We start from the raw sequence: 16,845 nt of genomic DNA on the forward strand, positions 1-16,845 counted from the left end.
ACATTAGATACCCTGGGTCTCTCTCATTGGTAAAATTACCACTGTAAAAAACAAATTTTACATTGTTTTTCAGGGAAACATCTGCATAATTTCAGAAATCACAGCAAAAGGTGAGAGACATGAGATACAACCATCAGGCGCAAAACGGCGTTTCTAAGTCATAACACCTTGAATGTCATTTATCCAGCTCAACAACTATTTAACATACACTTACTAACATCAGACATTACGACTCTAAGCACTGAAAACACGACGGCAAACAAGAGATATGGTCCCTGCTCTCAGTCTATCTGGGAAGACAACCAAGCAAGGTATATTAAGAAAGGATACCAGGCTAGCACAGAGAACAGGGTCTGATCCCCCACAAAGGGAGCCAGAGAAAACATCTGAAGACACGGTTGTTTAGGCTGAGACGAGGAGGCAAGTAAGACGAAGCCAAGCCCTGGGGGTGGGGGATGGTTGAGTAAACGATGGCTGCTGGCAAAGGAACTGCGGTCCGTAGGCACAGTACGTGCACCGCCAGGGATTTATGTTAAGAGTTGTCATTTGTGTCAGAAAAGAGACTATCATGGAAAATTAGACTTTACTCGTACAGCCGCATGTATCAAAAGACAACAGTCATCTAACTTCTTAACCTAGGAGGAAAAAAGGTAAGAAGGTCACAGTTTCATCTTGGCCTACTCCCCACATCGCCCGTTCACACACACATCTACTCAGGCCACGGCATGTGCCAGGCACGAGAGGAGGATCCAACAGAGAATAAGATGGGCAAACAAGCAAATCAGAGGACTTCTGTGCCTACATGATTCTGAATTGTAGCTCCCTGATTTCAGGTATCACTGAATAAAATATTGAGCTTAAAAGCTACTGTACTATTGAAAGACACTTTCATTAATAAGTAAGGGAGTAATCATTATTGCACGTCAAATATGGTGTAACAGGAACAATAAAAGAAGCTCTGACACCTCACACACATAAACAAGGAATTATGCTTGTATTTTCAGCTAAGCACTACTCACTAGTGTCTTACAAATTTCTGATTTACACACACTCATGTTTACTGTTCATAGCAAGGGAGGCCAAGCAAGTATTTCAATAATTACTACCGATTGTCAAGCACTGCTGGTGGAGTGCCAGGCTCTTTGCTGGGAACTTAACATCCATGATCTCATTTCACAAAGGAACTAACTACCATCATCTGCGTCCCTCAAACGAGGAACCCGAGGCCTAGAGAGTTCATGTAACATATGCCCAGAAACGCGTGGCTGACAGGTGGTGGAGGCAGGTTACTACTCCCCGTTTTAGCGTGGCTTCAAAGCCTACCATCCCCTTCTCTCCCTCTGCATGGCTCCTGAGACTGACCAGCAAGGAAGCTGAAGTGTGACACTGAGTGAGCAGGTGAGGCGTGACGAGATTTCGGGTGGGGAGTTAACATTCAGTGTTCTCTCATCTACACCGAAGTCTCACTACAGTCTTAACCTCAGGGTCCCTGCCCCCCACTAACAATTCTCTAATAATTCAATCCCTTTGGATTCCAGGTAAACTGTCTTTCTAAGGATTGTGGGGGGATGGGTCATAGAAATAAGCAAATATTAAAAAACATTTAACTAGCAATATCATTCACACCCTGGATCCAACATTTTTCCTGGCGTCATGAGCTCCTGAAGTACATTTCACATTGAAATCTACTGCTAAATAACCATAATAAAAGTTCATAGTGATGCCAAGCTTTATAAACATAATCATCTCATGCAGTCCTCATAATAACCCTAAAAAATCCATAACATCATCCTCAGTTTATAGAGATAAGCAGAAGCTTATCAGGGTTAAATACGTGTCCAAGGTCACACAACCAAAGGTAGTGTAGTAATATGACTCCAGAGCCTAAACTTTTCATTTCTATAACATAGCGTATATTCCTGCAACGGTTATATAATTCTTTTTAAATACCAAAAATACTCTGACCTGAATTTGTGTATTTATAGAAATTTTCATATAATTGCTCATATAGCTACATTATCAGAGTTATACAGTTTTAGTCTGTGGCACTTCATTTAATAAAAAGAAAAATTACATTATTAAGCACCAGGGAACTTGAAATCTGTCTGAAGAAGCAGCTTAACAATATATATTTTCTTCAATATTTAACTCAATAGCTTTTCATCCTATGAAAATAGACTGTTTTGTGATGGTTAATATCAAAATCATTTAGGGTCCAACAGTAAGAGAGGTAGCATTCCACCTTTTTACAATCCTAATTTAGAAGCAAATAAAATATCTTTCAGTTTATTTGTTCGTAAAACAAGTATGTGACACAAGTTTAATGGAATAAACCACAAAAAATTATAAATAAATGGGAAAAGTACAGAGGCAAACAAGTCAATACAGGGATCACCTTTTTGTGTCTGTCCCCTATTCCTCTCAATTTGCTATTTCTAACCCTCAAATAGTAAACATACGAATCATTTCAGAAAAAGGGCAATGGGAAAGGAATAGAAAAGTAAAAAGTATATGATATAGTATATCTAAGGAATCAATACATTTGTCTTATTTTCTCATCTACACATGATACTTACTAATTGTTTCCTTTATTTTAGAGACAAGCTCAAAACAAACCGGGCAGCAACGCTTGTGAATCAGCTGACTGAACCCACAGCATTTAGACTGGGAAGTGGGCAAGCTCCCACTTTCCATTAATACACAAAACAAAGGTCCAAAAGACTTACCAATTGGTACTTGTTCAGGTTGGCTGAGAGAAACAAATGCTGATGTGTCATTGATCCAGGATATCTGAATGTTACCTGTAACAGTGAATTAAAAGTAAGCATTTAACCATTTAGATAGCTATCAGATTCCATTTGTACATCTGATATATTTCAGAATATCCATCAATTTAAAGAGAGATGAGGTGCTAGTTTAAAATTTGATCAAAATCTCAGCACTACAGAGAACTAAAACTTAAATCTACCACTGCAGCTATTTCAGTTAAAACTTCAAGAAAGGGGCTTCCCTGGTGGCTCAGTGATTAAGAATCCACCTGCCAGCGCAGGGGACACGGGTTTGAGCCCTGGTCTGGGAAGATCCCACGTGTCGCAGAGCAACTAAGCCCATGTGCCACAACTACTGAGCCCATGTGCCACACTACTGAAGCCCATGCACCTAGAGCCCGTGCTCCACAACAAAGAGAAGCCACCACAATGAGAAGCCCGCACACCACAATGAAAAGTAGCCCCTGCTCACCGCAACTGGAGAAAGCCTGCACACAGCAACGAAGACCCAACGCAGCCAAAAATAAATTAAAAAAAAAACTTCAAGAAAACGACAAACCAGGAAAAAAGAAGCAGTTTTAAAAATTGTTTTAAAAACAAAAGAAAAATTCTTCTGGATTAAATCCTGAGGCAGTTTATCGTTCAACCCAATCTCATGCCAGGGCTGGATCAGTAATAGGGAGTTCCCTGGTGGTCTAGTGGTTAGGATTTGGCACTTTCACTGCCGTGGCCTGGGTTCAATTCTCGGTCAGAGAACTGAGATCCCGCAAGCCGTGCAGTCAGGCCAAAATAGAAAAACAAACAAAAACTAATGAAGACCTAAATAAATGAAGGAATATACCACGTTCATGTACTAAAAGACTCAAAATCCATGAACCTGGTATATTAAAAAAAAAAGATCACTAATAAAAATCAGAGACCACGTATGCTAAAAAAAAAAAAGCACAACTATTTCTTTTTAGAGATTCAAACTCTGAAAATTATGAACAGGGAACATGAAATGAATCAATGTAGCAAGAAATAAGAAAAATTCAATGATGATCTCAAGGTCAGGTAAAGAAAACAGGTAGGGGATGGAGGACGAGATAAAGAAGGCGTCGGAGAGAGGAAACCAAGACAGACTAATAGAGAAAAGAAAAACACTGAGGGACAGAAAGCAGTATAGTGGAACAAAATGATTTTCACATACAGAGACAAGTTCTCAATAAAGGTGAAATGCAGGACTTCCCTGGTGGTCCAGTGGTTAAGAATCTGCCTTCTAATGCAGGAGACATGGGTTCGATCCCTGGTCAGGGAACTAAGATCCCACATGCCGCAGGGCAACTGAGCCTGCACACAGCAACTACTGAGCCCGCAAGCCACAACTACAGAGCCCATGCACTCTGAAGCCCGCGCGCCACGCTAGAGAGAAGCCCACGCTGCAACAAAGAGCCTGCATGAAAGATCCCACATGCCACAACTAAGACCCGATGCAGCCAAAAATTTAAAAAAAAAAATATTAAAAAAAACAATGTGTGCCACTAATTAACCAAAAAAAAAAAAAAAAAAAGCGAAACACAAACAGAATGGAATGCAGGAGACCTGAAGAGAGGCAGGAGAGGAGCAGTGGGGCGGGGAGCTTGAGAAAACCAAGGGAAAGCAGAGATCTATCAGCTACCACTCTTCCTAAAAAAATACAGAAAACTGGAATTTTTAAAAATAGGTAAACATCACCAGAACTTAGCAATGAAAAAAATCTTTTAATATCTACTAAAATTTTCAAAGGCTAGGAATACTTGAAAACTGCTTTGTTTCTCCACCACAGGAAAAAACTCACTTCCTGCTGCACAGTGGGTGCCAGGACTTTCTCAATTATAAAATTTACTTACTATTATTTCCTTACCTCTCTACCCTGTAGGTTTTTTAGATAAATAATAATATTTAACATTTCATAAGTAGTTACTATATGCCATATACTATTCTGAATGCCTTCCATGGATCAACTCATTTAATCTTCATGACATGCCTATGAAGTAGGCAGTATCATCATCACCATCATCATCTCCGAGAAGGAAACACAGATACAGAGAGGTTACCTGTTCAATATCACACAGCTCATCTTTTTTTAATTAAAATGAAAAAAATTCTACTCAGAGCATTCTGCTTAATTTAGCTAATTAAAGTTTGACTAAATTGGGGTAAAAGCAATACAGAATGGGAAACAACATAAAAAGCTTTACAAAGAAATGAGCTGTGAAATTCAACTGCATTTCTGTACCTGCATTTAAATTAAAAAGCAGGACTAGGGGCTTCCCTGGTGGCACAGTGGCTAAGAATCTACCTGTCAATGCAGGGGACACGGGTTCGAGCCCTGGTCTGGGAAGATCCCACATGCTGCGGGGCAACTAAGCCCGCGTGCCACAACTACTGAAGCCCGCGTGCCTAGAGCCCGTGCTCTGCAACAAGAGAAGCCACCACAATGAGAAGCCCGCGCACCACAACGAAGACCCAACTCAGCCAAAAAAAAAAAAAGCAGGGCTAGAATTTCAGAAGTCATTTAGACTATCTGCAAAGATTAGGATAACTTTCCAGAAATATACCTACGTTCACTTACTTCCCTGAAAATTAAGTGTGTAACATTTTGTACTTATAAAAGCTAATATATGCTTATTTTAGGAAATACAGAAAAGCATAAACAGGAAGAAAACAATCCTATCTGAAACATTCAGTGATAAGAGCATGATGCTTCCTTTCAGTTTGATTTCTACACAGTTTAAAAAAAAATGTTAGTTATACAGGAATCCTACTTTATATCTGCTTTTTACTATAAATGTTAAAATATAAACACTTTACCATCTTTTAACAAACTCTTCAACTCTTTTTAAAATGGCTACATACTAGTCTGTTGGGGAGACACATAAACATTCACTGAACATTCTTATTATTGGACATTTAGGTTTTTGCTGCCTCCACTTTATTCACGAATTTCCAAAGACGATAGCTTAAATACTTTGTTAAAATAAAGAGACATTGCTGAAGACTTACAATCAGAATGGTCTTTATAAACCCTAATCAGAAGACTGTTCAATTTAAGCTAATTGCCTGACCTGATAAAAAGGTAACAGAAGAACCGCCTTACCTCATACATATCACATATCTTGGTCCTCTCAAACATCTGTGCTTGTCTGCTTGGACTATTCGATGTCAAGCAGCAACTGCCTGACCTTATGAAACAGACATTCTCTCTGAATTTAATCTTAAAAACAATTTATCCTTAGCCCAGACTTATTTCCCATGGTTGGCAGTAAGGGGCAGTCATAGTAACTGTATCTTGCTTTCCATGGATTAATAACAGCACTCTATTGTGGGATGCTAGCGAAAGTTCCTCAGATCACATTAGCACAAAGACAGCAGCATACCAAACTCCAGAAATTCCATGAGTGAGATTACAACCTTGCATATTAATCCTTGTTTGTGCCCAAGCTAAAGCCATCTGTATACCTTTGACTATCTAGACCAAAAGAGGAGCAGGATCCTAGAAGTATAGCTGTACTTGTGCTTTACTTACCAAAGGCACTGAAAAGCTGGTAAAGGTCACTGGTTTTCCATTCTTTGGGGAATGTCACATGGAGGACGTGATCACGTTTAGGCTGCACTACAAGACAAATTTTTGATGAAAGGTTAATAGCTGAAAAGTGGACAACAGACCAGTGGTTCTTTGACGAAGCTAAGCCCTGGCTAACTTGGGGAATCGTTATGAATGCCTCATGATTACCAAATGACCCCTGAAAGCATTCTTGGGATTGACTGGAAGGACACTGCCATCTGAGCTTAGGCCTCATGCTCTGATACTTTACAGAACCCACAACAATTTGAACCTTAGCAACTCTATGCAGAAACATCTTTGCTCATAAAGTTCCTGGGAAAATTATTTAAAGAAAAAAAGAAAAAGACTGCTCTGTTCAAGAAGTTTCACTAAACATTTAACTTTCTCCTTTTAATCTAGTTGTCCATATGTTTATTTAGTTAAAATAATAATAATAATAATGCAGTGTCCAAGTTAAATGGACTGTGTTTGAGCAGAGGCAGTCCTGAGTCACAATCTTGTTTTCTAATCCCAGACCCACTACTTAACTGTGCAACTCTAAGCAAGAGACCTAACCACTCCAGCCACGCATGGTTATAAATTGGGGATGACGATATTCAGCTCATAGAATTGCTGTGAGAATGACAGATTTAAACGCAAGTCTAATATGGAGTGCAACACAGTATGTACTCAAACTATTATTACAATGATTATTATCATCAAGTATAAAGTGTAGTTCACCCATTTCTCTATGCCTATCGGCATATATTAAGGCAAATAAACCAGGCTAGGAAAACAGCAATGGAAAAGAATAATCTGAAGAAGCAACCACCTCCCAAACAGACTGGCTTTCTGAGGTTTTCAATGAAAAAAAAAAATTAAAAAATCCACCCATTAAACTTAAATATATACATACTCAAATAATTGGAAAATAGAAAATGTACTGTTATTGACATGGCTAGCACATCTTAAAATCTATTACATATATATTTATAAAAAATTATGCATTTAGAGTTCTGAGTGAAAATGAAGTAATGATGAGAAGACATATTTTTTTTAAATTCCACTCATGTATAAACTGGAAAATGTAAGTAAAGAGATGAGTTAATCAAGGCCCAAGGGTAACATTAACTTAAGCATACTATTCATATCAACCACAAAATCACTGGCTATTTTTAAGTGAATAAAGCTCTTTCTTCAGTAATACTTTTCCTGTTATCCCTTCCAGACCACACACTTAAATATGCAGATGTAACGAGAAAATAAAAATTCACTTACAGTCTGGTCCTTCCAAGTTTAGATAGGGGATATCCATGACTCTCATGAGAAATAGCCTACCAAAAGAAAAGAAAAACGGATAATGGACTAACTTCTATTAAAAAAAGACTGATATAGGCATGTTTATTTAGCTAAAAAAAAATAAAGATATAGGCATCTATTAAATTCTTTTGCAGAAGCTTCTTAATTATATTACCCTATTTCTAAAATCATTTTAAAGGGTCTTAAGATTCACTTCACATTTTTCTCTAGGGCTAAATATTTATCACAAATAGAAGAAAAAAACTGGTACCCCCAACACCTACAACAGCTCCTGGCACTCAGGAGCTACTCAATAAGTATTAGCTAAATGAAAAAAATTAGTAATCAAAGAGTCAAAGAGCTGCCTTGTTGGTCCAGAGAAACTGAGAGAAAACAAGTACTACAGAGTGCTAACCATCTTAACCTCCTATGAACAACTGTTCCCACAACTGTAAAGGTAATCCCTATGGATTGGTGTTTTGTGAGCTAAAAACGTGTCACTGATGTCTTTTTTTTTTTTTTTTTAACTGAATGCAGTCATTGGATGAATACTAATCTTACTGGGTGAACTGCACGGTCTTAAATAAGTGACCGTCTCAAAAGCTCATGTCATTACTGCCATTTAAAACATATTAAGAGCGCAAAGCAAAATAATCCTTGCTTAAAAAAAAAAAACCTATCACACGGATATAAACCATAGCAATCATTTATGTATACTTCCAAAATGGATACAAAGGCACTTTTAAAAGAGTACTTCTAAGTTACAGCTCTCTGTAATGCCATTCAATTTGCTTTTATTTGCATGATTATGGACAAGATATCAGGCAATTCTGCTGTTTGTAAGATGATTTTAATGAGCTTTATTTAGATAACATATTGTGCATTTCTGGTAGGGACCGCATTATACAGCAAATTAAAAAGGCAATCCAAGTGCCCAACAAGCAATTAGTTTGGCTTCACTGACCCGCAATTAAGGCACATTATTACCAGGCATTCAAAAGCCAGGCAGGGCATGATCTGGTTTACAAATGGAACCATCAGCATGAATACCACTGTTCTGTTAATGCCAGAAAAAATGAAGTCCTGGTACTCTGTGGTTTGAGAACTTGTTGCCTAGCCTACAATTTAATAAACCAAATCCTATGGCTAAGAAACCAAATTTATTTTTAGTTCACTAATTTAGTCTCAAGCGTACTATTCTGGTTCTGGTAGCTGGTTTACCCAATTTAATGAATACTGCCTGCAATGCCAGAAGACAATGAGACATATAAAGCACCTAGCACATAGCAGGTTCCCCTCGAAAGTAACTGTTATTACTACTGACAACCAGAACCTGAAAAGTTAGTCCTCAGTTATAAGGTTATTTTTATGCTTCACATAATTTTCAATTCTCCATCTAGTAAATTTAGAGATGGCTCCCAGCTTTAAAAACCACATCAAGAAAACTTTCAGTGAAAGTTAAAGGAACATATAAAAGTCAAGCATCATAAAAACAATTTAAAACGTGTACCCAAATTTCAACAGAAGAATAAAAGCTGAATCACCAAGATGTTCACTGCTATACCATCAAATGCACCAATAATCAAAATCAACCTCCAGGTTCAATTTATGTGGGGGTTGGTAAATGACAGTTCATCATTTCAACAGAATATTAAACGATCAAAATTAACTTCAAGATAATTTTCAAAAACTTCAAAACATCAATAACTTGTGGTACAATTTTAATTTTTAAAAAAGCACGAAATTTTATACTATTTTGACAGCTTTGTAAAACACCGATGTCATTAAACCAAAAATAAAAACTACTGCCCACCCCCTGCCCCGAAAAAAAGCCAATCATTTTGGGAAACTTTGTTTTTAAAAATTCCTTTTACTATTATTTTTTAAACTTAAAAAAGAAAATAGAGGGATTTCCCTGGTGGCGCAGTGGTTAAGAGTCGGCCTGCCAATGCAGGGGACATGGGTTCGATCCCTGGTCCGGGAAGACCCCACACGCCGCGGAGCAACTAAGCCCGTGCGCCTCAACTACTGAGACTGCGCTCTAGAGCCCGCGAGCCACAACTACTGAGCCCGCGTGCTGCAACTACTGAAGCCCGCATGCCTAGAACCTGTTTTCCGCAACAATAGAAGCCACTGTGAGGAGAAGCCCACGCACCGCAACGAAGAGTAGCCCCCGCTCGCCGCAGCTAGAGAAAAGCCCGCGCGCAGCAACGAAGACCCAGCGCAGCCAAAAAAAGAAAAGAAAATAGAATAAGCAACAAGGTCCTACTGTATAGCACAGGGAACTATATTCAATATCCTGTGATAAACCGTAATGGAAAAGAAAATGAAAAAGAATGTATGTATATATAACCGAGTCACTCTGCTGTAGAGCAGTAATTAACACATTGTAATTCAACTATACTTCAATAAAAAATAAATTTAAAAAAAAAAAGAAAGAAAGAAAATAGAGGCTACCAGAACCAAGAGGCCCAGGGGAAATAACCAGAGATTTTCTTAGAGAAAGTCCAATTGAAAATGCTAGTAGAATCAATCTTGTGTACCCTATGCACTACTTCACCTGCTGTGGGGGAGACGAATACAAAGTGAAATCACAAGGTTGAGTCTGCAATTGCTTTATTTCTTTTTAAAATATTGTTTTCCTCCTAAGATCACGTGGCCTCAACGAGTTTAGAAAACCTACTGTCCTATAAATACAAACAAGGATGACAGTTAAAAAAAAGACTTTCCCAGTTCTCTCACCATGCAAATATTTTAAAAAGAATTTTTTTAAGATATCTTTTGTCGAGCATTATACTGGCTATTTGTTCTCTAATATTTCATCTGGATTTTAAGTATCATTTCTGCTTAAACTAAGTAAAATTTTATTCTCAGTGAAAACACTCAAAAAGATTTTTTCAAGTGAGTTAATCCTACACTACCTTGTTTGCTTACTCAATACTTTAACTAAATAGAAACCCCTTTCAAACTTCAGATGAATTATATTAATAGCCCTTCTCACTCATTCCCTACGCCTCCACCTTCATGCCTGGGCTTTAGAGAGAAGTGAATCGCCCCAAATCCTGGAAGAACACGAAAACCAATTCTGTATGTGACTTGGCAGACTGCACCCCATACAATTGGGAAACCAATTCTAAAACTGTAGCTGAGCGTCTGTGGAACAGAACCAAAGTAAACTCGCCAGGGCCTCCCTGCCCCCATAGGTCAGACGGTTTGCAAGCCACTGCTCTGGTAGCATCCCTGCCCTCTTGATGGAAAATTAAAACATTTCATTGCATGCATGCCTCATACAAACTGGCTGTCAAAAGGCCTACACTGACTCCCTAGAGTGATTTGATAAAATACCTCAAGTGTAGATCATCTGACTGGACAGTTTTCATTTTAACATATGAGGAAATGCACTAGGCAAGCAGAAATGCTGATAAACACATGAAAGGATGTTCCTTCCCTGTGATTGTATTGAAGAACAGTCTCTTCCAAGAGGCCTTTCATCTGCAGATATCAAAAACACATTCGGACCAAGGCTTGCATGAAACGTTATTTCTATCTCAGTGATGATTCAAGACGGCTGTAATTTGGTAAAGACACTCAAGGCTGTGTGGGGCCCTTGCCACGTTCCTGCAAGCTTCCTGGTGAAACATTATTTTAGCACTTATTCTCCAAAGGACTGACACGAACTCTGTCAAAGACTAAAATTAAAATCCCCATTTGATACAAGGGCCAATTTTACACCAGGATTCTATCCTGGTAAACTACATGACTCAAGTTCATATTCTAGATGCTATGACACAAATTTTACTCTTTTTGGCATTTGTCAGTTTGTTAATGTTCTATGATAATACTGGTAATGCTGTTTATCTCGGCTTTCAAACATGTCTAGAAAGATCCAAGGGTAGAACACAACATACTCGGGGTCATTCACTCAGCAGGCTGGATGAATTCAGCTCAGCCAATTTAATAGGCTACACAGAATAGGCTGTGTACAATGGCTTTATGTCCCAAACAGCTACCCACCTCTGCTGCCCATATGCTGCATGGCACTCATGAAAAGCCATCTGCTAACATTCTTTTCTGACCAGAGCGATATGACACTGTGACCTAGACTGTGTAAGAAGGCCCGTAGTCACAGAATTTCATTTCAGACATAAAGCTCCTTAAGAGTCTAGAACCTTGAGCACTTATCAAAATGTGCTTCCCTAGTCCCCAGATCGGCATCTGGACAGAAATGTAAATTCCTAGGCCCCACCTAAGCCCTACTGATTCAGAATCTGGGAACTGAAATCACTGGGTTCACAGAAAAAGAGTATGTTCAAGGCTGTGTTAATTGCCATTCATGATGATTCAATGGTCAGCTGGATAATAATGACTTGTGTCAACTTGTCCAAAAAAGTATTAGTCTTAATGATTTGTTTACAGTAAATCATTTTGCTTAGAAAAACACAAAACGATTACAACAAACACCAAGGACTACCTCGAAATCCAGGAAGCAATAACATAAGGCTTCCATCACTCCCGGAAACCAGGAGCTGAACTGTGGCATGCAACTAGGTTCTCTGCAAGAGATAAATTGGGGAAAATTATTGCTGACAGCTGTTTTTCTCATTTTTAAGAAGAAAGTAAAAAAAAGATTACTTAAACTACTCTCTTGGCAACTCACTGGCAAAAGTCCAACCCTTTCTGTGACTTGGCCACAAATCAGCACCTCCAGCATCACCAACTTTAACCACTAAAGCAGCACCCAAGGCTGGCCAACATTGGGAGGAAGAACACTCACATACATACAAAGAATCAGATGTCTTCAACCTTATCAAAATTCTCCGACCTTACCAACAAGTTTCAGAGCCAGATTCTGGCAACCACAAAACACACTGAGCAGCTCAGAAGAAGTACACTAAGATCAAACGTTATTCTTTGATGACACAATAGCTTGCCTTGGACTATGGCTTATCTGAACCATTCCCTAGTTGTCCAGTGAATAAAAAAGGATTGCAAAACAGTGCCAGTATTAACCCATTTTATGCAGCTGTGCTCAAGAAAGCAAAAAGGGCAAAGGTGATATTCAAAAATGCACACAGGGGTACTTCCCTGGCGGTCCAGTGGTTAAGACTCCGCGCTTCCACTGCAGGGGGTGCAGATTTGATCCGGGGAACTAAGATCTTGCATGCCATGGGGCATAAATAAATAAATAAAGTGCTATGGAAAAGAAATGGCTGGATATATCCTTTGAAAAAAAAATGCACACAGGAAGTTCTGAAGGTCAATCAGGAATACTTTGCACGTAGGCTCAATCCTCGGGGAATCGAAAAGATCATTACAGCTTGTTAAAATTCTGCATGACCGAGTCTATGTGTAAAGCCAATAATTCTATTCAGAAATGAAACAAAATATTTAATTTTGCTCCTGCAGCAGCATGCTTTCCAATGCTGTTAACTGATGGCAGAGAAAGACAATGAATCAGTGAGGTGCACTGAGGGCCACTTTAAGAAGCAACTGGCAGAAAACCCAGTAATGCCCAGGGCAGTGCAGTGGACGTGCATCTGACAAAAGGCCCAACACAAAGGTTAGGTTATAAGTGGACAATGATATATCCACCTGACAAACCACTGAAGGCCAGTGAGTGACATGATGCTGCTAACCACTAGTTTTACTATCTTCTGTAAAATCCTTTACTGTATTTTTTTAAGTTACAAAACTATACAAATAGTACAGCTCAATTAATAAATGAAATAGAGATAGAAAACACACTAGTAGGAAATAACACTAAAATGACAGCTTTTTTTTTTTTTCTTTTTGGCTGGTGGAATTACAAGTGGGTAATTTGTGTTTCAGTCAGGAAAAATATATATTACTTTTTTAAAGGACAAAGTCCCTGACTAAAATAACAGTATTTATTATGGCACATTCAGCCTCATTTGATCCTCTGGTGTCTGGAGGACAGGCAGGCATCAGTCCTGTCATACAAGGAATGAGGAAGCAGGTTTTCCCAAGTCCAGTGGCTCACCCTTGGCCATCATGGGAGCAGAGACAGACTCAGATCCAAAGCTTCCCACTATAAGCCCTACACTAAAGGCTCCTGCCTTCTCTCTGCTGGGTACCCACTCCCATCGGGCTTTAACCTGAGCTACTTCCAAAGCCTCCATGTGAAACAGAGAGCCTGCTGTCCATGGGGTTTTTTGGTGATGCTTTAAGATCTGATTAAAATTATAGCTTTGTGTGATGGGGCAGAGTCCAGATACAAGAAATGATGTTGCTGTCTGAGAAGAGCTTTGGGTACACTGAGGAAGGCAACTAGGATGACCGAGCAGAGAAGAGAGCCATAGAGCCACAGGTCAAAAGGTCAACCTTCCCATGTTTGCAGTGCAGAAAGAGCTGCTATCTGGGCTACCTGGGCATCGAGCCTTCCAGTCACACCTGCCCCCACACACCATGATCACCATCAGGAAAGCCAGTGCTTCAGCACATCTCAGGGTTGAGCGAGACACTGAGGTGTCTGAATGCTTATTTTACATAGGTCAGATTTGTACACATACACACAGGCCTGAATGATCTAGAAGGATGTCTGATGTTACGGCATGTCTTCATAAAGGAGAACAGTGTTTATTCTGGTGTCTTGCCTGAGCAAAAGGAAAATCCTCCAGCCTCTAAGCTTCTCATTCTTCCATCTAGAAACTCAGTATTTCAATAAATGAGTAAAAATTTGCATTTGCTCATCTGCTTTCATCAAGACTACACTTCTCTTCCTAAAAAGCTTTACCTCAAAAAAAAAGAGATTTCCAAGTAAAACTGCACTCCTCTTATACCACTGAAGACTGGAATACTGAAATGTCGAGTAAAATCTAATCTCAACACAATTTGAGCAGTGAATTAATTTGTACCTCACCCCAAGTCCCAAGCCTTCCAAAGGAAAATTGAAACCTTTAACGACTGCCAGCTCTACTGTACTTGCAAATGGTCTTGGTATTTCCTTCAGGGCACAGCAGTAAAAGCACTTCATAAGAACCTTGTATGCAAGGGCTCATCATTATACATATTTATGCGCTATAAAAAACTGATTTTATCATCCAGGGTAGGAAGCATGCAGACATCTCTCACAAAATAAGCTCATTTGTTTTGCTCACTAAAGCTCTCGTGTAAAATAAGAGGGCAACCGCTGGCTACAGGAGCATTACTGGGGCACCAGCTATTTCCATTTCACGCGGGGGGTGGGGCGCGTGCAATTTCCATCTAGCCACTTGATGTTTTGACAAATACAGCATTACCCGACATTTGTCCCGAAGCCAACTCATGTCCCTTCTCAAGCAGAGAAATACACAAGCAACAAGGAGGGGGGAAAGAAAGGAAAGAAGAAAGAAAACCAGCAGCTCATGTAAACAGTCTCCATCAAATAAACCATATCAAAGTACATCAAATAAAAGTGTTAAACTAAACCTTGTACAAAGGCAACGTCCGCAGGGCCTATAAAACAGCAGATTGTAAAATGTCAGAGGAAACCAGTCCCCCACAACCCAAGGGTCAAAGTCAATGTCTTTTAGAATCACTGCTCAAGCCAAACACAGAGACAAAGAAATCTTTCAAAGATATTATTAGCATTATCTCTTAAGAAAATGTGCCACTAACTGTAGAACTGTATCTTTTAGAGACTGTTGCTGTGGAGGAAGAATCCATTCCCAGCTGCGGACAGACCTGGGTTATCCCTGACTCTGCGGTTTCTGGGGCCCTCAGCAGATGGCCTCAGCTCTCAAATGGGGACACTATTACCTACCCCCTCACGGCTGCTGTCAGAAATTACAGTCAATGCAGGTGAAATCCTCTGAACCATGGAAGATGTTCGTTGGAGAAGATATTTGATAGCTAGTCTAAATTTCTTCGAGTACAGCTAACCCTTTTTTAAAAAAATATTTATTTATTCATTTATTTGGTTGCACCAGGACTTGGTTGCAGCAGTCAGGCTCCTTTGTTGCAGCTCCCTGGCTCCTTAGTTGCAGCATGTGAACTCTTAGTTGTGGCATGCATGTGGGATCTAGTTCCCTGACCAGAGATCGAACCCAGGCCCCCAGCATTGGGAGCGTGGAGTCTTATCCACTGCGCCAGCAGGGAAGTCCCTCGCTGCTAACCCTTGAATCGTATAAATTAACTGTTAAACAGTCTTGGAAATAACTATTACCTACTTGTTCATAGCCAGGGCCAAAGCAAGGCAAGGAATACCTAAGAATGCTGACTTCACTACCAACATGTCTATTCAGTGGGCCTCCAAAAAGATATATCCACATTCTAATTCCCAGAACCTGTGAACACTGCCTCATTTGGACAAAGGATCTTAGCAGACATAACTAGAAATCAGGTTAAGGACCTTAAGATGAGGACATATCCTGAACTATCCAAGTGGACCCTAAACACCATCACAACTGTCCTTATAAGAGAAAGGTAGAGGGAGACAGGACACACAAAGAGGGGGAGGCAATGGGACAATGGAGGCAGAGATTGGAGTGATGCGGCCACAAGCCAAGGAGGGCCAGCAGTCACCAGATGCTAGAGAGACAGAGCCTCTGGAAGGAGCACAGCCGTACCTATACCTTGATTTCAAACTTCTGGCCTCCAGAGCTGTGAAAGAATAAATTCTGTTGTTTTAAGGCACCTACCAAGCTTGCAGTGATTTGTTATAAGAATCATAGGAAACTAATATGATATCCTGCTATGGAGGAGGCAAGCTGTTTAAACAAATATCCAGGGATTGATTTTTTTAACCTCAACAAATTACTTGTTTATCGTAACAATTAACCAGAGGGACATATACTTTAAAGCAACCAGAGCAAATACAAGGCTAGAACGGGCCTACATGTGGACAGCCCCTGGGGGCCCACAGGGCTGGCATGCCAAGTAGAGGTATGTGGAGTGGGTGCCCTTCAAGGTTTCTCTAAAAAGTAGCCTTTTGACAAAGCCACGGTAGCAGCTTGCCTGATAAATCTTTTTGGCAAACAAGACCGCAAGGCAGAAATTAGATAAGGCAAAATCAGCTTGAGGCAAGCACCCCCTTCCCTGGAGAAGTCATCAACTAGTTTGGAAACAAGCACTAAGTTCCCAGTCTTGAAAAGCCCCACACTAAAGGCTTCAGGATATTATAATGTGCCCTAGACTTGCCTTGTCTTTCACCTTTATGAAAATCAGTGTACTAACTTTCAGGGCAATCAAACCAAGCCAATCCTTGGAGATTCT

The 16,845-nt window shown here is 39.7% G+C and overlaps 1 protein-coding gene across 1 annotated transcript in view; it reads right to left on the reverse strand.

Annotated features, from left to right (window-relative positions):
• The window catches only part of PARN (poly(A)-specific ribonuclease), a 161,038-nt gene that overhangs the window by 98,533 nt on the left and 45,660 nt on the right, over positions 1–16,845 (reverse strand). The window contains exons 19-21 of the mRNA XM_029220143.1: positions 7,612–7,667; positions 6,316–6,402; positions 2,727–2,801 (exon numbers count right to left, since the gene is read on the reverse strand). Coding sequence (XP_029075976.1) covers positions 2,727–2,801; positions 6,316–6,402; positions 7,612–7,667 — 218 coding nt within the window. The remainder of the gene's footprint in view (positions 1–2,726; positions 2,802–6,315; positions 6,403–7,611; positions 7,668–16,845) is intronic.

The sequence above is a fragment of the Monodon monoceros genome, unplaced genomic scaffold, assembly GCF_005190385.1.
Source record: "Monodon monoceros isolate NGI ecotype Baffin Bay Population unplaced genomic scaffold, NGI_Narwhal_1 Super_Scaffold_13, whole genome shotgun sequence".
In the NCBI taxonomy this organism is placed as follows: domain Eukaryota; kingdom Metazoa; phylum Chordata; class Mammalia; order Artiodactyla; family Monodontidae; genus Monodon; species Monodon monoceros.